Genomic DNA, 25459 nt, shown 5'->3' on the forward strand with positions numbered 1-25459 from the left:
TTATAACCAATTATTACATATCTAACTTAATTTGAATTGTAAAATGATGTGTTAATGATGTGTATGTCTAATAAGTTGTCTTCCTAACGTATTACAGGACCAGAAAGGAGAGATCGGTTGCAACAAAAGTAGCCTATCCCTGTCGGCCCTGATACAATGTATCCCCGTACTAGTAAACAGAGTACACAAAACACGATGCATCATAACAGTGGTACCAGTGCCTGACACTAGGTCCAAAAAGGGTACGGAGTTCGTTCATTCATTGATGGGTTTGTATCACGGTGTGATTTTACCCAGTGACACTCGAGAACACTATAACAGGGATGACATAGAAGCATGATAATCGAAATGTATGCACAGCCCACATCAAAACAGGACCCATTTCATTTACAACAACATCAGTGATCGATGCTTAGACATAATCAATATATAAGACAACCATAGAGAACACATCGTTTCAGACGAAATATATATATAAATAAATCAAATATAGCCTACAGAAGAGATTATCTCTAGAAAGCAATATGTTACAGCGGTCAAAAAACATGCATGTTCATCCAATGAAATGATGATGAACCTCTACTCACATACCAGGATCACACGACGATTGTTGTCAAACGCTTACTGAGCTGGACACTGTTTTTCTATCAAAATAAACCTACAATTTTAACGACAATTTATTCGCCATTTGTGTTGAATTATTTTCCCTTCTGTCGTATAAGAAATTAATAGTGTGTCTCGGGTCGACCAAAAATAATACGCATCCAACGAAATAAATACACTTGCGTTTTATCCCAGACCCGTTATCCACGTGACCGCTCACAATTCACGTGAACGCGCACGGACGTCATTGGTGACACGGAGGAAGATGGACGACTACTAGGATTATCATGCATCTCTTTAGTTCAACATGCAGCCGAATTTACGGTGCAGTTGCTGATTGGTACATCATTCATATTTTCAATGACAATATCATAATTTGGCACAATCTAGAATTCAAATTGTAAGAACAACTACCTCTTTCCCAACTGTATTTCAGTTATTTTGCTCCTTTGCACCCCATTATTTTTATTTCTACTTTGCACATTCTTCCATTGCAAATCTACCATTCCAGTGTTTTACTTGCTATATTGTATTTACTTTCCCACCATGGCCTTTTTGCCTTTTACCTCCCTTATCTCACCTCATTTGCTCACATTGTATATAGACTTGTTTATACTGTATTATTGACTGTATGTTTGTTTTACTCCATGTGTAACTCTGTGTCGTTGTATCTGTCGAACTGCTTTGCTTTATCTTGACCAGGTCGCAATTGTAAATGAGAACTTGTTCTCAACTTGCCTACCTGGTTAAATAAAGGTGAAATTAATACATAAAAACAACAACAAACAATCCCGCTACGACCTGTTGTTGTAATTCCTTTGTGAGAAGGCAGTGTCGATGAAAAATAATGTTGTACAAAATGGCTAGAGAGGAGTTCGTAACGAGAGAGATAAATAATATGGAGAATATTAGCTTTCAATCGAGCTACGTTTGCTCCTGCTTCCCCCCATTGATGACGGGAAAGAAAGGCGAAACTGGCACCTGTCGCACATTACGCTGATCATCATGACGATTCTAATTTGTTTTGCTCGTTTCAGTTATATTATTTATCCTCCATCGTATTAAAGAGATGGAGTCCAGACAGGCTACTGTAGGAAACGTTATATTTAGGCCTATAGGATAATGCTAAAATAATACGTCATGGATTGACAAGGACAGTTTGAAGGGGAGGGTGTGGGGGAGCTATAGTATTACTAGAGACGTTAGTTATAATTATTACCCCAGTATGTTCCTGGTTCCAGGGAAAGATTTGTACTGGATTATTTTTTCTAAACTGACCCATTACTCATGTTTTTTATTTATTTTTGTTAAATTGGTGGTTTTTATTCTAGGCGTGAAGAAAATTCAACATCATGTCCATAAGATAAAAGGCTACACTGAACCACGTGCTTGGCAGACAAATGTTTAGGTGTTCCATAATTATAATTTTTAAAGTGATATAATTTGATCGTTGTCATTATTTTAGAAATCCGCGTTAGACAGCAAATGACAGGAGTGGCAAGGAGTGGACTGTAATAATAGCCTGGTTGCTGTCTCTTTTCAGCTATCTCTTTAGGTCTATTCACTGCCTCACATTTTTTTTTAAATAAGTTAATTTCGCAAATTACCATTAGAACATTTTCCCATTATAAAGACGTGTGATAGAGTTTGTGACTGAGTGTTTTATATTGTTTTAAAAGCGGCGCTCTACTGCATCCCTGTGGTCATTATTATTAGGGCGGCAGGTAGCCTAGTGTCAACAAGATGACATGGTAAAAATCTGTCGTTCTACCCCTGAACAAGGCACTTAACCCACTGTTCCTAGGCCGTCATTGTAAATATGAATTTGTTCTTAACTGACTTTCCTAGTTAAATAAAATACTGGCTAGTGGACACATTTTTTTACTACAGTATTTCATTTTGGCAGTGTTCATATTGCCATGCCATTCTCTTTCTGTTAATATTTTGTATTTTAAATGTAACCTTTATTTAATAACTAGGCAAGTCAGTTAAGAACAAATTCTTATTTACAATGACGGCCTAGGAACAGTGGGTTAAGTGCCTTGTTCAGGGCAGAACGACAGATTTTTACCTTGTCAGAGAGACATTGAACCACGCTCAAACTCATATAACAGCACTATGGATGCAATGACTGACCATCCATGATATCAAAACTATAATTTTAACCATATTTTTAGGCGATATAATGTTTGTTTACATTTACTTTGTTAATAAAACCATTACAAGGGTATTTGTTGTTTTCTGTTGGGGTTGAATCACAGAGTTTCTAAACTCAGATGCGCAACATCGCGACACTACCGGACAAGCTTGCGAAACAGACCAGGCCGGGGTTTGAGATGGAAATTAGCGGGAAAAAAATGATTAATTTGTTGTTAATTTTCTAAAAATCGAAAAGCAAAACCTAGATTTGAGCCAATGTCTTTTAAAGCTTCAATATGTAACTTTTTGGACGACCTGACCAAATTCACATTAAAAATGTGTTGTTATAGATCTGTCATTCTCATTGAAAGTAAATGAAGCAGTAGACCTGTTCTATGTGCTCTCTTTCTATGCTTCCTGTTCTTATGTTTTCTTTTTGCATCTTTTACTTTCGGTTTTGTACAGCAGCTTCTAACAGCCGATACAATATAAAATACAATATTTTTGTTATGGAAAATATATTTCACAGCGGTTTAGTACAATAATTATCTACACTATACTTGCTTGTTTTGTCATATAAACTGAAATTAGAACTATTACATTTTTATTTTTTAAATGTAACCTTTATTTTACTAGGCAAGTCAGTTTTAAGAACAAATTATTATTTACAATGACGGCCTACCCGGGGCGAAACCCGGACGACTCTGGGCCAAATGTGCGCCGCCCTATGGGACTCCCAATCACGTCCGGTTGTGAGACTGCCTGGATTTTAGCAACCAGGAAATGGCGGAGCGATTTCTGCATTGTGCATCTTTAAGTAGTTGAACATGTTATTACTCCAACCTTGTGAAAGTGACAAACTGACATGTTTTCAATTTCGTCAAAAACAACTTTATATAGAAGGAGTGCCATTGATTTGATGGCCTACACATGCGCAGTTCGGAGCTAGATGAACGTTAGACCCGATGACGTGTATTTACGCATGAGCTTGTGCCACGTTCATATCATAGTCGGAAATAGGAAACTCGAAAGTGTCCGAATTGATGTTTCTTTAAACCCGGCACATGAAAAACTTCAAACCGTTAGCATATTGGAAATGTCCTTGTTCCAACTAGCACATGAACCAACAAGTGTGATCGGAGATTTCTATTGGAGAAGCAGTTTCAGCCTATCTTCATTTTTAAATTGAACCTTTATTTAACCAGGTAGGCTAGTTGAGAACAAGTTCTAATTTACAACTGCGACCTGGCCAAGATAAAGCATAGCAGTGTGAACAGACAACAACACAGAGTTACACATGGAGTAAACAATTAACAAGTCAATAACACAGTAGAAAAATAAAAGAGTCTATATACATTGTGTGCAAAAGGCATGAGGAGGTAGGCGAATAATTACGATTTAGCAGATTAACACTGGAGTGATAAATGATCAGATGGTCATGTGCAGGTAGAGATATTGGTGTGCAAAAGAGCAGAAAAGTAAATAAATAAAAACAGTATGGGGATGAGGTAGGTAAATTGGGTGGGCTATTTACCGATGGACTACGTACAGCTACAGCAATCGGTTAGCTGCTCAGATAGCAGATGTTTAAAATTGGTGATTATACTGTACTGTCTTTGGTTGAACCAAAGATTATGGATATACTGACAAGATAAATGTCTCTCCACCCTAACAACGGGAGTCGTCTAGCTCCCGCCTATAATTTATTTGGATTGGTGGATACATCTCATTATTGTAATCAGTGTTTGAATATTCGATGAGGGTTGGTGACGTCTACCGCCTGTATTCACTGGAGATGCTATGCTACTAGCCACATATCATGAATATGCATAGCAATCTCGATACAACTCCAATAAGTTTTTTTTTTCTCTCAAAGTTGCCGAGATGTCACGTGTCCTACTTACATCATTACACTCGTAACAACTTCAGCATTACGAGATTTCTATTCGATAAAATAAACCTCAGGTAGCAAATATGCAATTAATTTTTGTTGTTTGACCAAATTCGGCACTCTCATTGCCAAAAACTCCTTTCTAGGTGGACAAAGCAACGCAATAACGCCACCTGCTGGAGAGAGAGATATTTCACCGTGTTGGGCCTCTCTCTTCCTCTTTGACTAATGGTGTGTTGATGACAACTGGGACCACGGGAAAATACGATTTCAAATCAAGACGTGAGTCATCTGGTCGGAAAATCGGAGCTGTAGAAAGAGGCCTAAATTCCCACACACACGTCTGTTTCATTTTTCCCATTGGCAGCTCGTTTTTTCAGAGTTCCCAGTTGTTTTCTTCGTCTTCGTTGGGATTGGTTTGGCAGATTACTCCCGAGTGACTCAGTGGTCTCAGATACAGCATCTCAGGGCAAGATGCGTCACTGCAGTACCTGGTTTGAATATTTAACTAGGCAAATCAGTTAAGAACAATTTCTTATTTACAATGACCTGCCGGGACAGGGGCTGGGATTAAAAATAAATTACATATAAATATAGGATAAAACACACATCACAACAAGACATACAGCACAACACTACATAAAGAGAGACCTAAAGACAACAACAAAGCAAGGCAGCAACACATGACAACACAGCATGACAACAACATGGTAACACAAATTATGGTACAAACATTATTGGGCACAGACTACAGCACAAAGGGTAAGAAGGTAGAGACAACAATACATCAAACTGTCAGTAAGAGTGTCCATCATTGAGTCATTGAATGAAGAGATGGAGCTAAAACTGTCCAGTTTGAGTGTTTGTTGCAGCTCGTAAACGTCTTTGTTTTTTTCCTCGCTCGACTTTTTTCATTCAAGTTTTTCAAACCGGACGCTTAATCTGGACATGGTTCTACAGGACCTCCACCAGCCAAAAAAAGCTATGTAGTAACATAAACACTGCCATCCAATTGCAGCCGCTGTACTCATCATTTACAGGAGAACGATCGCCTTATGGTGAGGATAGCCGTGCTGCAAGCCCAGCTTCAGACGCAATCATTAGGAAGGGCAATTTCAGTGTAGGAAAGGATGACACAGCGTCGGTGCCACCAGTAAGTACAGATAGTAGTATAAATCTCGCCACACGGTCCCCGCAGCCGGACAACTTTCTCATGGCTTCTGGAAAGAAATGCTGTCAGGATGCTCAACCGGTGTCGCTCATTCAGCCGACAGAAACGTTCAACCAGTTCTCCACATTAAGCAACGAGTCGGAGTCAAAGGCTGAGCCGTCTCTGGTCTCTCCTTCACCCGTTACAGGGTCTGAGCCACCGAAGCCTCCCACCATTAACCCTGAAAGATTGAAAATACACTTGACCCCATAGGGCCAACTGTAAAGTTTGGTGGAAGAGGAATAATGGTATTGCGCTGGAAGAAGAATTTGATTGGCCTGCAGAGCCCTGACCTCAACCCCATCGAACACCTTTGGGATGAATTGGAACGCCACCTGTGAGCCAGGCCTAATCGCCCAACATCAGTGCCCCCGACCTCACTAATGATCTTGTGGCTGAATGGAAGCAAGTTCCTGCAGCAATATTCCAGCATCTAGTGGAAAGCCCTTCCCAGAAGAGTAGAGGCTGTTATAGCAGCAAAGGGGGACCAACTCCATATTAATGCCCATGATTTTTGGAATGAGATGTTCGACGAACAGGTGACCACATACTTTTGGTCATGTAGTGTAGTTAGCTAGCTCTTTATTCACCGACATAAAAAAGCCTGTTTAAATGATGCTGACGTTGTAGACATGCAGCCCCACAATTAAGAAATGGTTGTAATCAGAAATCAGTCCGTCAATCAGCATGTTTCTCCACGATCGTATCGTTGGGTCAGCTGAGCATAGCAGCTGACTGGAGGCTAACTGCAATGACTTGTGACAGAAGAACAACTGCTAAATGAAAACTCATAGTAATGTAAACATTTGCACTACTTGTTACAGTAGTTTGGTAGAGCTAGGTTTTGTCGGAAGATTCAACACGAATCTTGTAACTGGCTCAGCTAACGTCGAGTCGGAAATGTCCGATTTGCGGATTTGTTAAACTTGTTTAACTCTCAGTTAGCATGTCACACATTTCCGAGTTTCCTAGTTCAGACTAGCACTTGAACACAGCATAAAACAATGCAAATGAGGCATTTTATATTCTTCAATATCAATGGGTACATATTAATTGATAAATCCACAAAATAAATGGATGTAGCAACTGCAGACTACCCATTTAAACTGAAAAATACATCTACTCCTTATAATCGAGAAGTCTGCCACTGTTTTGATTCACAGCTAGGAAAATCAAAAAACACAGGTCCTACCGAGATTTGAACTCGGATCGCAGGATTCAGAGTCCTGAGTGCTAACCATTACACCATAGAACCGTGTTGTACTAAGATATATAAAACGTATTAGTATGTATTACAAAGTTTATTTCTCCCATTGTCCATGATTACCTGGGCTGTCATGAAGAAAAACAACTTTGCCATAATATATACATTTATTCAATAAATATATTTCGTTTAACATCAAAAGAAAGTGAGACTTGTTATCAATACCAAAAGCTCGATCCGGAAGTGGGCGTTTATATAGCATGTTGGATGCTATAACTCTCTTGTTAAAACGGACTAGGTTCGAGTTGCAGCAGATACCGTTTTAAAGACGGTGCATTGCAGAGTACCAGGCGGGATAGGACCGAGGAAGGAAAGGAAAGGGAAACGGTACCAATTGGATCGAAACCTCGCCTTCATTTTGATTCAGGATGGGGAACAGAGATGACGAGTATGATTACTTGTTCAAAGGTACACATCTTTGCTAAATCAGACCCCAAAACGTTACCCGTCCATAAAATGTAACTTCATTATGGTTTCATACGAGCTAGCTAGTACTAGTGGTGGTAGAGCTCGGTGCTAATCTAGTTAGCAGCTAGCTAGTACTAGTGGTGGTAGAGCTCGGTGCTAATCTAGTTAGCCGCTAGCTAGTACTAGTGGTGGTAGAGCTCGGTGCTAATCTAGTTAGCCGCTAGCTAGTACTAGTGGTGGTAGAGCTCGGTGCTAATCTAGTTAGCCGCTAGCTAGTTCTAGTGGTGGTAGAGCTCGGTGCTAATCTAGTTAGCCGCTAGCTAGTACTAGTGGTGGTAGAGCTCGGTGCTAATCTAGTTAGCCGCTAGCTAGTACAGTACTAGTACTAGTGGTGGTGGAGCTCGGTGCTAATCTAGTTAGCCGCTAGCTAGTACTAGTGGTGGTAGAGCTCGGTGCTCATCTAGTTAGCCGCTAGCTAGCTAGTACTAGTGGTGGTAGAGCTCGGTGCTAATCTAGTTAGCCGTTAGCTAGTAATACTGGTGGTAGAGCTCGGTGCTAATCTAGTTAGCCGCTAGCTAGTACAGTACTAGTGGTGGTAGAGCTCGGTGCTAATCTAGTTAGCCGCTAGCTAGTACTAGTGGTGGTAGAGCTCGGTGCTAATCTAGTTAGCCGCTAGCTAGTACAGTACTAGTGGTGGTGGAGCTCGGTGCTAATCTAGTTAGCCGCTAGCTAGTACTAGTGGTGGTAGAGCTCGGTGCTAATCTAGTTAGCCGCTAGCTAGTACTAGTGGTGGTAGAGCTCGGTGCTCATCTAGTTAGCCGCTAGCTAGTACTAGTGGTGGTAGAGCTCGGTGCTCATCTAGTTAGCCGCTAGCTAGTACTAGTGGAGCTCGGTGCTCATCTAGTTAGCCGCTAGCTAGTACTAGTGGTGGTAGAGCTCGGTGCTAATCTAGTTAGCCGCTAGCTAGTACTAGTGGTGGTAGAGCTCGGTGCTAATCTAGTTAGCCGCTAGCTAGTACTAGTGGTGGTAGAGCTCGGTGCTAATCTAGTTAGCCGCTAGCTAGTACTAGTGGAGCTCGGTGCTAATCTAGTTAGCCGCTAGCTAGTACAGTACTAGTGGTGGTAGAGCTCGGTGCTCATCTAGTTAGCCGCTAGCTAGTACTAGTGGAGCTCGGTGCTAATCTAGTTAGCCGCTAGCTAGTACAGTACTAGTGGTGGTGGAGCTCGGTGATAATCTAGTTAGCCGCTAGCTAGTACTAGTGGTGGTAGAGCTCGGTGATAATCTAGTTAGCCGCTAGCTAGTACTAGTGGAGCTCGGTGCTAATCTAGTTAGCCGCTAGCTAGTACAGTACTAGTGGTGGTAGAGCTCGGTGCTCATCTAGTTAGCCGCTAGCTAGTACTAGTGGAGCTCGGTGCTAATCTAGTTAGCCGCTAGCTAGTACAGTACTAGTGGTGGTAGAGCTCGGTGCTAATCTAGTTAGCCGCTAGCTAGTACAGTACTAGTGGTGGTAGAGCTCTGTGCTCATCTAGTTAGCCGCTAGCTAGTACTAGTGGAGCTCGGTGCTCATCTAGTTAGCCGCTAGCTAGTACTAGTGGTGGTACTGCTCGGTGCTAATCTAGTTAGCCGCTAGCTAGTACTAGTGGTGGTACTGCTCGGTGCTAATCTAGTTAGCCGCTAGCTAGTACTACTGGTGGTAGAGCTCGGTGCTGATCTAGTTAGCAGCTAGCTAGGACTAGTGGTGGTAGAGCTCGGTGCTAATCTAGTTAGCCGCTAGCTAGTACTAGTGGTGGTACTGCTCGGTGCTAATCTAGTTAGCCGCTAGCTAGTACTAGTGGTGGTAGAGCTCGGTGCTAATCTAGTTAGCCGCTAGCTAGTACTACTGGTGGTAGAGCTCGGTGCTGATCTAGTTAGCAGCTAGCTAGTACTAGTGGTGGTAGAGCTCGGTGCTAATCTAGTTAGCAGCTAGCTAGTACAGTACTAGTGGTGGTGGAGCTCGGTGCTAATCTAGTTAGCCGTTAGCTAGTAATACTGGTGGTAGAGCTCGGTGCTAATCTAGTTAGCCGCTAGCTAGTACTAGTGGTGGTAGAGCTCGGTGCTAATCTAGTTAGCCGCTAGCTAGTACTACTGGTGGTAGAGCTCGGTGCTAATCTAGTTAGCCGCTAGCTAGTACTAGTGGTGGTAGAGCTCGGTGCTAATCTAGTTAGCCGCTAGCTAGTACTAGTGGTGGTAGAGCTCGGTGCCCATCTAGTTAGCCGCTAGCTAGTACTAGTGGTGGTAGAGCTCGGTGCTAATCTAGTTAGCCGCTAGCTAGTACTAGTGGTGGTAGAGCTCGGTGCTCATCTAGTTAGCCGCTAGCTAGTACAGTACTAGTGGTGGTAGAGCTCGGTGCTAATCTAGTTAGCCGCTAGCTAGTACTAGTGGTGGTAGAGCTCGGTGCTAATCTAGTTAGCCGCTAGCTAGTACTAGTGGTGGTAGAGCTCGGTGCTCATCTAGTTAGCCGCTAGCTAGTACTAGTGGTGGTAGAGCTCGGTGCTCATCTAGTTAGCCGCTAGCTAGTACTAGTGGTGGTAGAGCTCGGTGCTCATCTAGTTAGCCGCTAGCTAGTACAGTACTAGTGGTGGTAGAGCTCGGTGCTAATCTAGTTAGCCGCTAGCTAGTACTAGTGGTGGTAGAGCTCGGTGCTAATCTAGTTAGCTGTTAGCTAGTACAGTACTAGTGGTGGTAGAGCTCTGTGCTAATCTAGTTAGCCGCTAGCTAGTACAGTATTACTGGTGGTAGAGCTCGGTGCTAATCTAGTTAGCCGCTAGCTAGTAATACTGGTGGTAGAGCTCGGTGCTAATCTAGTTAGCCGCTAGCTAGTACAGTACTAGTGGTGGTGGAGCTCGGTGCATAATCTAGTTAGCCGCTAGCTAGTACAGTACTAGTGGTGGTGGAGCTCGGTGCTAATCTAGTTAGCCGCTAGCTAGTACAGTACTAGTGGTGGTGGAGCTCGGTGCTAATCTAGTTAGCCGCTAGCTAGTACAGTACTAGTGGTGGTAGAGCTCGGTGCTAATCTAGTTAGCCGCTAGCTAGTACTAGTGGTGGTAGAGCTCGGTGCTCATCTAGTTAGCCGCTAGCTAGTACAGTACTAGTGGTGGTAGAGCTCGGTGCTAATCTAGTTAGCCGCTAGCTAGTACTAGTGGTGGTAGAGCTCGGTGCTAATCTAGTTAGCTAGTACAGTACTAGTGGTGGTAGAGCTCTGTGCTAATCTAGTTAGCCGCTAGCTAGTACAGTATTACTGGTGGTAGAGCTCGGTGCTAATCTAGTTAGCCGCTAGCTAGTAATACTGGTGGTAGAGCTCGGTGCTAATCTAGTTAGCCGCTAGCTAGTACAGTACTAGTGGTGGTGGAGCTCGGTGCTAATCTAGTTAGCCGCTAGCTAGTACTAGTGGTGGTAGAGCTCGGTGCTAATCTAGTTAGCTAGTACAGTACTAGTGGCTAGAGCTCAGTACTAGTGGTGGTACAGAGCTCTGTGCTAATCTAGTTAGCCGCTAGCTAGTACAGTATTACTGGTGGTAGAGCTCGGTGCTAATCTAGTTAGCCGCTAGCTAGTAATACTGGTGGTAGAGCTCGGTGCTAATCTAGTTAGCCGCTAGCTAGTACAGTACTAGTGGTGGTGGAGCTCGGTGCTAATCTAGTTAGCCGTTAGCTAGTACTAGTGGTGGTAGAGCTCGGTGATAATCTAGTTAGCCGCTAGCTAGTACTAGTGGTGGTAGTGTGGTGCTCATCTAGTTAGCCGCTAGCTAGCTACAGTACTAGTGGTGGTGGAGCTCGGTGCTAATCTAGTTAGCCGTTAGCTAGTAATACTGGTGGTAGAGCTCGGTGATAATCTAGTTAGCCGCTAGCTAGTACTAGTGGTGGTAGAGCTCGGTGCTAATCTAATCTAGTTAGCAGCTAGCTAGTACTAGTGGTGGTAGAGCTCGGTGCTAATCTAGTTAGCCGCTAGCTAGTTCTAGTGGTGGTAGAGCTCGGTGCTAATCTAGTTAGCCGCTAGCTAGTACTAGTGGTGGTAGAGCTCGGTGCTAATCTAGTTAGCCGCTAGCTAGTACTAGTGGTGGTAGAGCTCGGTGCTAATCTAGTTAGCAGCTAGCTAGTACAGTACTAGTGGTGGTAGAGCTCTGTGCTAATCTAGTTAGCCGCTAGCTAGTACAGTACTACTGGTGGTAGAGCTCGGTGATAATCTAGTTAGCCACTAGCTAGTACTAGTGGTGGTAGTGCTCGGTGCTCATCTAGTTGGCCGCTAGCTAGTACTAGTGGTGGTAGAGCTCGGTGCTAATCTAGTTAGCCGCTAGCTAGTACTAGTGGAGCTCGGTGCTAATCTAGTTAGCCGTAGCTAGTACTAGTGGAGCTCGGTGCTAATCTAGTTAGCCGCTAGCTAGTACTAGTGGTGGTAGAGCTTGGTGCTCATCTAGTTAGTGCTAGCTAGTTCTAGTGGTGGTAGAGCTCGGTGCTCATCTAGTTAGCTAACTAGTACTAGTGGTGGTAGAGCTCTGTGCTAATCTAGTTAGCCGCTAGCTAGTACAGTATTACTGGTGGTAGAGCTCGGTGCTAATCTAGTTAGCCGCTAGCTAGTAATACTGGTGGTAGAGCTCGGTGCTAATCTAGTTAGCCGCTAGCTAGTACAGTACTAGTGGTGGTGGAGCTCGGTGCTAATCTAGTTAGCCGCTAGCTAGTACAGTACTAGTGGTGGTGGAGCTCGGTGCTAATCTAGTTAGCCGCTAGCTAGTACAGTACTAGTGGTGGTGGAGCTCGGTGCTAATCTAGTTAGCCGCTAGCTAGTACAGTACTAGTGGTGGTAGAGCTCGGTGCTAATCTAGTTAGCCGCTAGCTAGTACTAGTGGTGGTAGAGCTCGGTGCTCATCTAGTTAGCCGCTAGCTAGTACAGTACTAGTGGTGGTAGAGCTCGGTGCTAATCTAGTTAGCCGCTAGCTAGTACTAGTGGTGGTAGAGCTCGGTGCTAATCTAGTTAGCTGTTAGCTAGTACAGTACTAGTGGTGGTAGAGCTCTGTGCTAATCTAGTTAGCCGCTAGCTAGTACAGTATTACTGGTGGTAGAGCTCGGTGCTAATCTAGTTAGCCGCTAGCTAGTAATACTGGTGGTAGAGCTCGGTGCTAATCTAGTTAGCCGCTAGCTAGTACAGTACTAGTGGTGGTGGAGCTCGGTGCTAATCTAGTTAGCCGCTAGCTAGTACAGTACTAGTGGTGGTAGAGCTCTGTGCTAATCTAGTTAGCCGCTAGCTAGTACAGTATTACTGGTGGTAGAGCTCGGTGCTAATCTAGTTAGCCGCTAGCTAGTAATACTGGTGGTAGAGCTCGGTGCTAATCTAGTTAGCCGCTAGCTAGTACAGTACTAGTGGTGGTGGAGCTCGGTGCTAATCTAGTTAGCCGTTAGCTAGTAATACTGGTGGTAGAGCTCGGTGATAATCTAGTTAGCCGCTAGCTAGTACTAGTGGTGGTAGAGCTCGGTGCTAATCTAGTTAGCAGCTAGCTAGTACTAGTGGTGGTAGAGCTCGGTGCTAATCTAGTTAGCCGCTAGCTAGTACTAGTGGTGGTAGAGCTCGGTGCTAATCTAGTTAGCCGCTAGCTAGTACTAGTGGTGGTAGAGCTCGGTGCTAATCTAGTTAGCCGCTAGCTAGTACTAGTGGTGGTAGAGCTCGGTGCTAATCTAGTTAGCCGCTAGCTAGTACAGTACTAGTGGTGGTAGAGCTCTGTGCTAATCTAGTTAGCCGCTAGCTAGTACAGTACTACTGGTGGTAGAGCTCGGTGATAATCTAGTTAGCCACTAGCTAGTACTAGTGGTGGTAGTGCTCGGTGCTCATCTAGTTGGCCGCTAGCTAGTACTAGTGGTGGTAGAGCTCGGTGCTAATCTAGTTAGCCGCTAGCTAGTACTAGTGGAGCTCGGTGCTAATCTAGTTAGCCGCTAGCTAGTACTAGTGGAGCTCGGTGCTAATCTAGTTAGCCGCTAGCTAGTACTAGTGGTGGTAGAGCTTGGTGCTCATCTAGTTAGTCGCTAGCTAGTTCTAGTGGTGGTAGAGCTCGGTGCTCATCTAGTTAGCCGCTAACTAGTACTAGTGGTGGTAGAGCTCGGTGCTCATCTAGTTAGCCGCTAGCTAGTACTAGTGGTGGTAGAGCTCGGTGCTCATCTAGTTAGCCGCTAGCTAGTACTAGTGGTGGTAGAGCTCGGTGATAATCTAGTTAGCCGCTAGCTAGTACTAGTGGTGCTAGAGCTCTGTGCTAATCTAGTTAGCCGCTAGCTAGTACAGTACTAGTGGTGGTAGAGCTCGGTGCTCATCTAGTTAGCCGCTAGCTAGTACTAGTGGAGCTCGGTGCTCATCTAGTTAGCAGCTAGCTAGTACAGTACTAGTGGTGGTGGAGCTCGGTGCTAATCTAGTTAGCCGCTAGCTAGTACTAGTGGTGGTAGAGCTCGGTGATAATCTAGTTAGCCGCTAGCTAGTACTAGTGGAGCTCGGTGCTAATCTAGTTAGCAGCTAGCTAGTACAGTACTAGTGGTGGTAGAGCTCTGTGCTAATCTAGTTAGCCGCTAGCTAGTACAGTACTACTGGTGGTAGAGCTCGGTGATAATCTAGTTAGCCACTAGCTAGTACTAGTGGTGGTAGTGCTCGGTGCTCATCTAGTTGGCCGCTAGCTAGTACTAGTGGTGGTAGAGCTCGGTGCTAATCTAGTTAGCCGCTAGCTAGTACTAGTGGAGCTCGGTGCTAATCTAGTTAGCCGCTAGCTAGTACTAGTGGAGCTCGGTGCTAATCTAGTTAGCCGCTAGCTAGTACTAGTGGTGGTAGAGCTTGGTGCTCATCTAGTTAGTCGCTAGCTAGTTCTAGTGGTGGTAGAGCTCGGTGCTCATCTAGTTAGCCGCTAACTAGTACTAGTGGTGGTAGAGCTCTGTGCTAATCTAGTTAGCCGCTAGCTAGTACAGTATTACTGGTGGTAGAGCTCGGTGCTAATCTAGTTAGCCGCTAGCTAGTAATACTGGTGGTAGAGCTCGGTGCTAATCTAGTTAGCCGCTAGCTAGTACAGTACTAGTGGTGGTGGAGCTCGGTGCTAATCTAGTTAGCCGCTAGCTAGTACAGTACTAGTGGTGGTGGAGCTCGGTGCTAATCTAGTTAGCCGCTAGCTAGTACAGTACTAGTGGTGGTGGAGCTCGGTGCTAATCTAGTTAGCCGCTAGCTAGTACAGTACTAGTGGTGGTAGAGCTCGGTGCTAATCTAGTTAGCCGCTAGCTAGTACTAGTGGTGGTAGAGCTCGGTGCTCATCTAGTTAGCCGCTAGCTAGTACAGTACTAGTGGTGGTAGAGCTCGGTGCTAATCTAGTTAGCCGCTAGCTAGTACTAGTGGTGGTAGAGCTCGGTGCTAATCTAGTTAGCTGTTAGCTAGTACAGTACTAGTGGTGGTAGAGCTCTGTGCTAATCTAGTTAGCCGCTAGCTAGTACAGTATTACTGGTGGTAGAGCTCGGTGCTAATCTAGTTAGCCGCTAGCTAGTAATACTGGTGGTAGAGCTCGGTGCTAATCTAGTTAGCCGCTAGCTAGTACAGTACTAGTGGTGGTGGAGCTCGGTGCTAATCTAGTTAGCCGCTAGCTAGTACAGTACTAGTGGTGGTAGAGCTCTGTGCTAATCTAGTTAGCCGCTAGCTAGTACAGTATTACTGGTGGTAGAGCTCGGTGCTAATCTAGTTAGCCGCTAGCTAGTAATACTGGTGGTAGAGCTCGGTGCTAATCTAGTTAGCCGCTAGCTAGTACAGTACTAGTGGTGGTGGAGCTCGGTGCTAATCTAGTTAGCCGTTAGCTAGTAATACTGGTGGTAGAGCTCGGTGATAATCTAGTTAGCCGCTAGCTAGTACTAGTGGTGGTAGAGCTCGGTGCTAATCTAGTTAGCAGCTAGCTAGTACTAGTGGTGGTAGAGCTCGGTGCTAATCTAGTTAGCCGCTAGCTAGTTCTAGTGGTGGTAGAGCTCGGTGCTAATCTAGTTAGCCGCTAGCTAGTACTAGTGGTGGTAGAGCTCGGTGCTAATCTAGCCGCTAGCTAGTACTAGTGGTGGTAGAGCTCGGTGCTAATCTAGTTAGCCGCTAGCTAGTACTAGTAGAGCTCGGTGATAATCTAGTTAGCTAGTACTAGTGGTGGTAGAGCTCGGTGCTAATCTAGTTAGCCGCTAGCTAGTACTAGTGGTGGTGGAGCTCGGTGCTAATCTAGTTAGCCGCTAGCTAGTACTAGTGGTGGTAGAGTCGGTGATAATCTAGTTAGCTAGCTAGTACTAGTGGAGCTCGGTGCTAATCTAGTTAGCAGCTAGCTAGTACAGTACTAGTGGTGGTAGAGCTCTGTGCTAATCTAGTTAGCCGCTAGCTAGTACTAGTGGAGCTCGGTGCTAATCTAGTTAGCCGCTAGCTAGTACTAGTGGTGGTAGAGCTTGGTGCTCATCTAGTTAGTCGCTAGCTAGTTCTAGTGGTGGTAGAGCTCGGTGCTCATCTAGTTAGGCTAACTAGTACTAGTGGTGGTAGAGCTCGGTGCTCATCTAGTTAGCCGCTAGCTAGTACTAGTGGTGGTAGAGCTCGGTGCTCATCTAGTTAGCCGCTAGCTAGTACTAGTGGTGGTAGAGCTCTAGGTGCTAATCTAGTTAGAGCTCTGTGCTAATCTAGTTAGCCGCTAGCTAGTACTAGTGGTGGTAGAGCTCGGTGATAATCTAGTACTAGTGGTGGTAGAGCTCTAGTGGTGGTAGAGCTCGGTGCTAATCTAGTTAGCCGGTGCTCATCTAGTTAGCCGCTAGCTACTAGTGGTGGTAGAGCTCGGTGCTAATCTAGTTGCCGCTAAGTCTAGTTAGCTCATCTAGCTAGTACTAGTGGTGGTAGAGCTAGTGCTCTAGTTGGCTCATCTAGTTGGCCGCTAGCTAGTACTAGTGGTGGTAGAGCTAGTACTGTGCTCATCTAGTTGGATAATCTAGTTAGCCGCTAGCTAGTACTAGTGGTGTAGAGTGCTAATCTAGTTAGCCGCTAGCTAGTACTAGTGGTGGTAGAGCTCGGTGATAATCTAGTTAGCCGCTAGCTAGTACTAGTAGCTGGTGCTAATCTAGTTAGCAGCTAGTACAGTACTAGTGGTGGTAGAGCTCTGTGCTAATCTAGTTAGCCGCTAGCTAGTACTAGTGGACGGTGCTAATCTAGTTGGTGCTAGTACTAGTGGTGGTAGAGCTTGGTGCTCATCTAGTTAGTGCTAGCTAGTTCTAGTGGTGGTAGAGCTCGGTGCTCATCTAGTTAGCCGCTAACTAGTACTAGTGGTGGTAGAGCTCGGTGCTCATCTAGTTAGCCGCTAGCTAGTACTAGTGGTGGTAGAGCTCGGTGCTCATCTAGTTAGCCGCTAGCTAGTACTAGTGGTGGTAGAGCTCGGTGATAATCTAGTTAGCCGCTAGCTAGTACTAGTGGTGCTAGAGCTCTGTGCTAATCTAGTTAGCCGCTAGCTAGTACAGTACTAGTGGTGGTAGAGCTCGGTGCTCATCTAGTTAGCCGCTAGCTAGTACTAGTGGAGCTCGGTGCTCATCTAGTTAGCAGCTAGCTAGTACAGTACTAGTGGTGGTGGAGCTCGGTGATAATCTAGTTAGCCGCTAGCTAGTACTAGTGGTGGTAGAGCTCTAGTGGTGGTGATAATCTAGTTAGCCGCTAGCTAGTACTAGTGGTGGTAGAGCTCGGTGGTGCTAATCTAGTTAGCAGCTAGCTAGTTACAGTACTAGTGGTGGTAGAGCTCTGTGCTAGATACAGCTGGTGGTAGAGCTCGGTGATAATCTAGTTAGTACTAGCAGTACTAGTGGTAGCCGCTAGCTAGTACTAGTGGTGGTAGAGCTCTGTGCTAATCTAGTTAGCAACTAGCTAGTACAGTACTAGTGGTGGTAGAGCTCTGTGCTAATCTAGTTAGCCGCTAGCTAGTACTAGTGGTGGTAGAGCTCGGTGCTAATCTAGTTAGCTAGCTAGTACTAGTGGTGGTAGAGCTCGGTGCTAATCTAGTTAGCCGCTAGCTAGTACTAGTGGTGGTAGAGCTCGGTGCTAATCTAGTTAGCCGCTAGCTAGTACTAGTGGTGGTAGAGCTCGGTGCTAATCTAGTTAGCCGCTAGCTAGTTCTAGTGGTGGTAGAGCTCTAGTTAGGCTAGCTAGTAATCTAGTTAGCCGCTAGCTAGCTAGTACTAGTGGTGGTAGAGCTCGGTGCTAATCTAGTTAGCAGCTAGCTAGTACTAGTGGTGGTAGAGCTCGGTGCTAATCTAGTTAGCCGCTAGCTAGCTAGAGCTCGGTGCTCATCTAGTTAGCCGCTAGCTAGTACTAGTGGTGGTAGAGCTCGGTGCTAATCTAGTTAGCCACTAGCTAGTTCTAGTGGTGGTAGAGCTCGGTGCTAATCTAGTTAGCCGCTAGCTAGTACTAGTGGTGGTAGAGCTCGGTGATAATCTAGTTAGCCGCTAGCTAGTACTAGTGGTAATGCTAACAATAATAACAATAATAATAATAATGCTAACATAGAGCCTCTGATCATTTTGTCTTTTAATTTTGTCGACTAGCTAGCTTGCCAAATGACCACAACTTAGTTACTGAAACCATAGCTACATCAATGCCTTTCTTAAAATCAATACACAAGTATATTCAAATCAATACACAATAAATGACATTCCCACTAAGCGGCCTGGAGGTTGTGTAATATGCGTTACTTCATATGTTTGATTTCTTCACTATTGTTCTACAATGTAGAAAACAGTACAAATAAAGAAAAACCCTGGAATGAGTAGGTGTGTCTAAACTGTTGACTGCTACTGTGTGTATATACAGTGGGGCAAAAAAGTATTTAGTCAGCCACCAATTGTGCAAGTTCTCCCACTTGAAAAGATGAGAGAGGCCTGTTTGAGGTTGTGGACAGGTGTCTTTTATACTGATAACAAGTACAAACAGGTGCCATTAATACAGGTAACAAGTGGAGGACAGAGGAGCCTCTTAAAGAAGAAGTTACAGGTCTGTGAGAGCCAGAAATCTTGCTTGTTTGTAGGTAACCAAATACTTATTTTCCACCATCATTTGCAAATAAATTTATAAAAAATCCGACAATGTGATTTTCTGGATTTTTTTGTTCTCATTTTGTCTGTCATAGTTGAAGTGTACCTATGATGAAAATTACAAGCCTCTCTCATCTTTTTAAGTGGGAGAACTTGCACAATTGGTGGCTGACTAAATACTTTTTTGCCCCACTGTATAGAAGAAATTGATTTTTGTATTCTGATTGTGTCTGAGTGGATTAATAAAGTTGTTTTATTAATTTTGTACTTCAGTTTATTTGAGTAAATACTTTCTTAACACTTTTCTTAAAACTACATTGTTGGTTTAAGGGGCTTGTAAGTAATTTGTATTCATCATTACACTGTAAGGTCTACCAACACCTGTTGTATTCGGCACATGTGACAAATAACATTTTGATTTGATTGAATTGACTCAAACCTGTCTCTTTCTCTGTGGTGTTGATAGGAGACTCTAACCTGTCTTTCTCTCTCTCTCTGGCCCAGTGGTGTTGATAGGAGACTCTAACCCGTGTCTCTCTCTCTCTCTCTGGCCCAGTGGTGTTGATAGGAGACTCTGGTGTGGGGAAGAGTAACCTGTTGTCTCGTTTCACCCGGAATGAGTTTAACCTGGAGAGTAAGAGCACCATCGGGGTGGAGTTTGCCACCCGCAGTATCCAGGTGGATGGGAAGACCGTGAAGGCTCAGATCTGGGACACAGCTGGCCAGGAGAGATACCGGGCTATTACATCAGCGTGAGTCTCTCTGGTGGTGGTGGTGCGCGCACACACACACACACACACACACACACACACACACACACATATACTAGGAATGTAATGATTCACTGATACTCATCAGTCCCTGATTGAAATGTTAAAACAAGACAGCATCGGTCCACGGTCCCCAAACCATCCAGGTCCACGGTCCCCAAACCATCTACGGTCCCCAAACCATCCAGGTCCACGGTCCCCAAACCATCCAGGTCCACGGTCCCCAAACCATCCAGGTCCACGGTCCCCAAACCATCCACGGTCCCCAAACCATCCAGGTCCACGGTCCCCAAACCATCCAGGTCCACGGTCCCCAAACCATCCAGGTCCACGGTCCCCAAACCATCCAGGTCCACGGTCCCCAAACCATCCAGGTCCACGGTCCCCAAACCATCCAGGTCCACGGTCCCCAATCCATCCAGGTCCACGGTCCCCAATCCATCCAGGTCCACGGTCCCCAATCCATCCAGGTCCACGGTCCCCAAACCATCCAAATGTAGCATACATCGGTCAGAAAATCTGAATACATTTTCCCGACTAGAAAATGTATTTAAATGTTACGAATCACCAATTCACTTTTTTGGGGTTGTTGCTCATAGTACTTTCTACCTTCTGAAAAGATCTAATCTACTGAGACAACTGACTCTGCTTGTCAAACTAGGTCTGTAACTATGTTGACAGTCATTGATCTACAAGTCATTTTGCATGGCCAAACATCCCCAGGCAATAGCCTAGTCAAAACTGTGTTGACAGTCATTGATCTACAAGTCATTTTGCATGGCCGAACATCCCCAGGCAATAGCCTAGTCAAAACTGTGTTGACAGTCATTGATCTACAAGTCATTTTGCATGGCCAAACATCCCCAGGCAATAGCCTAGTCAAAACTGTGCACCACGCCCAGCTTTGCACGCTGACCAATACGATGTAGGGGCGTGTTCAGCTTCGCACGCTGACCAATATGATGTAGGGGGCGTGTTCAGCTTCGCACGCTGACCAATACGATGTAGGGGGCGTGTTCAGCTTCGCACGCTCAATATTAGGTTGTCACTTAGTCTTTATTCATTATGTTATTTGCTAGGTTATTGTTATCTATATACATGGTGGAAAATGGATGTTTCTTCCCCCAAAATAAAAATGATAAACCGGAGACGACTCGAACGGGGTTTACAATAAATTCTATTTTGATTTGTTCAGGTTCGCCATCCTGCAGTAGTTTTGTGTTATGTTTAGATATACAGTTTAAAATGGATCGTTTTATATTGAGGGTATGTATGCTCAAAGCAGTAGGAGGAACGAAACCATTTGATTTTGAGATGGGTGTGAAATCCAACGTTGTGCTATATATTGATTGCTTATCTCATAGCTATTTCGTTATTGATAAATATCGATACGTTTTTTTTAGTAGCGCAAACACAAAAAGCGGCAATCAGCAGTTGAAGAAATACCAAAACGTTGAGGGGATGGGCCTGGAGCAATGTAACCTCTCTCTATTGGGCTGGAGCAATGTAACCTCTCTCTATTGGCCTGGAGCAATGTAACCTCTCTCGATTGGCCTGGAGCAATGTAACCTCTCTCTATTGGCCTGGAGCAATGTAACCACTCTCTATTGGCCTGGAGCAATGTAACCTCTCTCTATTGGCCTGGAGCAATGTAACCTCTCTCTATTGGCCTGGAGCAATGTAACCTCTCTCTATTGGCCTGGAGCAATGTAACCTCTCTCTATTGGCCTGGAGCAATGTAACCTCTCTCTATTGGCCTGGAGCAATGTAACCTCTCTCTATTGGCCTGGAGAAATGTAACCTCTCTCTATTGGCCTGGAGAAATGTAACCTCTCTCTATTGGCCTGGAGAAATGTAACCTCTCTCTATTGGCCTGGAGAAATGTAACCTCTCTCTACTGGCCTGGGGCAATGTAACCTCTCTCTATTGGCCTGGGGCAATGTAACCTCTCTCTATTGGCCTGGAGCAATGTAACCTCTCTCTATTGGCCTGGAGAAATGTAACCTCTCTCTATTGGCCTGGAGAAATGTAACCTCTCTCTACTGGCCTGGGGCAATGTAACCTCTCTCTATTGGCCTGGGGCAATGTAACCTCTCTCTATTGGCCTGGAGCAATGTAACCTCTCTCTATTGGCCTGGAGCAATGTAACCTCTCTCTATTGGCCTGGAGCAATGTAACCTCTCTCTATTGGCCTGGAGCAATGTAACTTCTCTCTATTGGCCTGGAGCAATGTAACCTCAAATTCCTAGACAGAACTATGGAAGCAAGGACTGACCATCCATGATATCAACATTATAGTTATAACCATGTTATGAGGCTATACAGGACTGACCATCTGTGATATCAACATTATAGTTATAACCATGTTATGAGGCTATACAGGACTGACCATCCATGATATCAACATTATAGTTATAACCATGTTATGAGGCTATACAGGACTGACCATCCGTGATATCAACATTATAGTTATAACCATGTTATGAGGCTATACAGGACTGACCATCCGTGATATCAACATTATAGTTTTAACCATGTAATGAGACTATACAGGACTGACCATCCGTGATATCAACATTATAGTTATAACCATGTTATGAGACTATACAGGACTGACCATCCGTGATATCAACATTATAGTTATAACCATGTTATGAGACTATACAGGACTGACCATCCATTATATCAACATTATAGTTATAACCATGTTATGAGACTATACAGGACTGACCATCCGTGATATCAACATTATAGTTATAACCATGTTATGAGACTATACATTATAGTTATAACCATGTTATGAGGCTATACATTATAGTTATAACCATGTTATGAGACTATACATTATAGTTATAACCATGTTATGAGACTATACATTATAGTTATAACCATGTTATGAGGCTATACATTATAGTTATAACCATGTTATGAGGCTATACATTATAGTTATAACCATGTTACGAGGCTATACATTATAGTTATAACCATGTTATGAGGCTATACATTATAGTTATAACCATGTTATGAGGCTATACATTATAGTTATAACCATGTTATGAGGCTATACATTATAGTTATAACCATGTTATGAGGCTATACATTATAGTTATAACCATGTTATGAGGCTATACATTATAGTTATAACCATGTTATGAGGCTATACATTATAGTTATAACCATGTTATGAGGCTATACATTATAGTTATAACCATGTTATGAGGCTATACATTATAGTTATAACCATGTTATGAGGCTATACATTATAGTTATAACCATGTTATGAGGCTATACATTATAGTTATAACCATGTTATGAGGCTATACATTATAGTTATAACCATGTTATGAGGCTATACATTATAGTTATAACCATGTTATGAGGCTATACATTATAGTTATAACCATGTTATGAGGCTATACATTATAGCTATACATTATAGCTATAACCATGTTATGAGGCTATACATTATAGTTATAACCATGTTATGAGGCTATACATTATAGTTATAACCATGTTATGAGGCTATACATTATAGTTATAACCATGTTATGAGGCTATACATTATAGTTATAACCATGTTATGAGACTATACATTATAGTTATAACCATGTTATGAGACTATACATTATAGTTATAACCATGTTATGAGACTATACATTATAGTTATAACCATGTTATGAGACTATACATTATAGTTATAACCATGTTATGAGACTATACATTATAGTTATAACCATGTTATGAGACTATACATTATAGTTATAACCATGTTATGAGGCTATACATTATAGTTATAACCATGTTATGAGGCTATACATTATAGTTATAACCATGTTATGAGGCGATACATTATAGTTATAACCATGTTATGAGGCGATACAGTATTTTACATTTACATTGTTTACAAACATTAGAGTAAACAACAAACGTATATTTTATATAACGTATATACGGCCTATTGATCATCATATAATTTATTGATCATCATATAATTAGTGGTAGATGTCGAGTCTCCCTTATGGCTCTAATCTGATAGTGGTAGTGGGGTGGTAGATGTCTAGTTTCCCGTATGGCTCTAATCTGATAGTGGTAGATGTCTAGTTTCCCGTATGGCTCTAATCTGATAGTGGTAGATGCCTAGTTTCCCGTATGGCTCTAATCTGATAGTGGTAGATGTCTAGACTCCCTTATGACTCTAATCTGATAGTGGTGTGGTATATGCCTAGACTCCCTTGTGGATCTAATCTGATAGTGGAAGTGGGGTAGTATATGCCTAGTCTCCTTTATGGCTCTAATCTGATAGTGGTAGTGGGATGGTATATGCCTAGTCTCCTTTATGGCTCTAATCTGATAGTGGTAGTGGTATGGTATATGCCTAGTCTCCCTTATGGCTCTAATCTGATAGTGGTAGATGTCTAGTCTCCCGTATGGCTCTAATCTGATAGTGGTAGATGTCTAGTCTCCCTTATAGATCTAATCTGATAGTGGTAGATGTCTAGACTCCCTTGTGGATCTAATCTGATGGTGGATGTGGGGTGGTAGATGCCTAGTATCCTTTATGGCTCTAATCTGATAGTGGTAGATGTCTAGTCTCCTTTGTGGATCTAATATGATAGTGGTAGTGGGTTGGTAGATGTCTAGTCTCCCTTATATATCTAATCTGATAGTGGTAGATGTCTAGCCTCCCTTATGGGTCTAATCTGATAGTGGTATGGTATATGCCTACTCTCCCTTGTGGCTCTAATCTGATAGTGGTAGATGTCTAGTCTCCCTTGTAGCTCTAATCTGATAGTGGTATATGTCTAGTCTCTCTTGTGGCTCTAATCTGATAGTGGTAGATGTCTAGTCTCCCTTATGGCTCTAATCTGATAGTGGTAGATGTCTAGTCTCCCTTATAGATCTAATCTGATAGTGGTAGTGGGGTGGTAGATGTCTAGTCTCCTTTATGGCTCCTTTATGGCTCCTTTATGGCTCTAATCTGATAGTGGTATATGTCTCATCTCCTTTATGGCTCTAATCTGATAGTGGTGGTGGGGTGGTAGATGCCTAGTCTCCTTTATGGCTCTAATCTGATAGTGGTAGATGTCTAGTCTCCTTTATGGCTCTAATCTGATAGTGGTGGTGGGGTGGTAGATGCCTAGTCTCCTTTATGGCTCTAATCTGATAGTGGTAGATGTCTAGTCTCCTTTATGGCTCTAATCTGATTGTGGTAGTGGGGTGGTAGATGTCTAGTATCCCTTATGGCTCTAATCTGATAGTGGTAGTGGTGTGGTATATGCCTAGACTCCCTTGTGGATCTAATCTGATAGTGGAAGTGGGGCTCTAATCTGATCATGGTAGTGGGGTGGTAGATGCCTAGTCTCCCTTGTGGCTCTAATCTGATAGTGGTAGATGTATAGTCTCCCTTATGGCTCTAATCTGATAGTGGTAGATGTCTAGTCTCCCTTATAGATCTAATCTGATAGTGGTAGATGTCTAGACTCCCTTATGGCTCTAATCTGATAGTGGTGTGGTATATGCCTAGACTCCCTTGTGGATCTAATCTGATGGTGGATGTGGGGTGGTAGATGCCTAGTCTCCCTTGTGGCTCTAATCTGATAGTGGTAGATGTCTAGTCTCCCTTATGGCTCTAATTTGATAGTGGTAGATGTCTAGTCTCCCTTAGATCTAATCTGATAGTGGTAGTGGGTTGGTAGATGCCTAGTCTCCCTTATGGCTCTAATCTGATAGTGGTGTGGTATATGCCTAGACTCCCTTGTGGATCTAATCTGATAGTGATAGTTTGTTGGTAGATGCCTAGTCTCCCCTATGGCTCTAATCTGATAGTGGTAGATGCCTAGTCTCCTTTACGGCTCTAATCTGATAGTGGTAGTGTGGTGGTAATGTCTAGCCTCCCTTGTAGATCTAATCTGATAGTGGAAGTGGGGTGGGTCAAGTGGTAGATGCCTAGTCTCCCTTGTGGCTCTAATCTGATAGTGGTAGTGGGCTGGTAATGTCTAGTCTCCCTTACAGATCTAATCTGATAGTTTTAGTGGGGTGGTAAATGTCTGGTCTCCCTTATGGCTCTAATCTGATAGCGGTAGATGCCTAGTCTCCTTTATGGATCTAATC

At 43.6% G+C, this 25459-nt stretch overlaps 2 protein-coding genes and 1 non-coding gene across 3 annotated transcripts in view; 1 reads left to right on the forward strand and 2 right to left on the reverse strand.

Annotated features, from left to right (window-relative positions):
- Positions 1-833, reverse strand: part of dennd4a (DENN/MADD domain containing 4A) — a 104877-nt gene extending 104044 nt beyond the window's left edge. Inside the window, 1 exon segment of the mRNA XM_042327602.1 lies at positions 592-833. The gene's annotated coding sequence lies outside the window, so the exon portion shown is untranslated.
- Positions 834-7026: 6193 nt separating this feature from the next.
- Positions 7027-7098, reverse strand: trnaq-cug. The gene has a single exon. It is a non-coding gene; the product is annotated as a tRNA-Gln (tRNA).
- Positions 7099-7299: 201 nt separating this feature from the next.
- LOC112237405 (ras-related protein Rab-11A) overlaps positions 7300-25459 on the forward strand; it is a 30063-nt gene continuing 11903 nt past the window's right edge. The window contains exons 1-2 of the mRNA XM_042298271.1: positions 7300-7515; positions 19135-19330. Coding sequence (XP_042154205.1) covers positions 7476-7515; positions 19135-19330 — 236 coding nt within the window. The 5' untranslated portion in view covers positions 7300-7475. The remainder of the gene's footprint in view (positions 7516-19134; positions 19331-25459) is intronic.

Source organism: Oncorhynchus tshawytscha, linkage group LG01 (genome assembly GCF_018296145.1).
Source record: "Oncorhynchus tshawytscha isolate Ot180627B linkage group LG01, Otsh_v2.0, whole genome shotgun sequence".
NCBI lineage: Eukaryota > Metazoa > Chordata > Actinopteri > Salmoniformes > Salmonidae > Oncorhynchus > Oncorhynchus tshawytscha.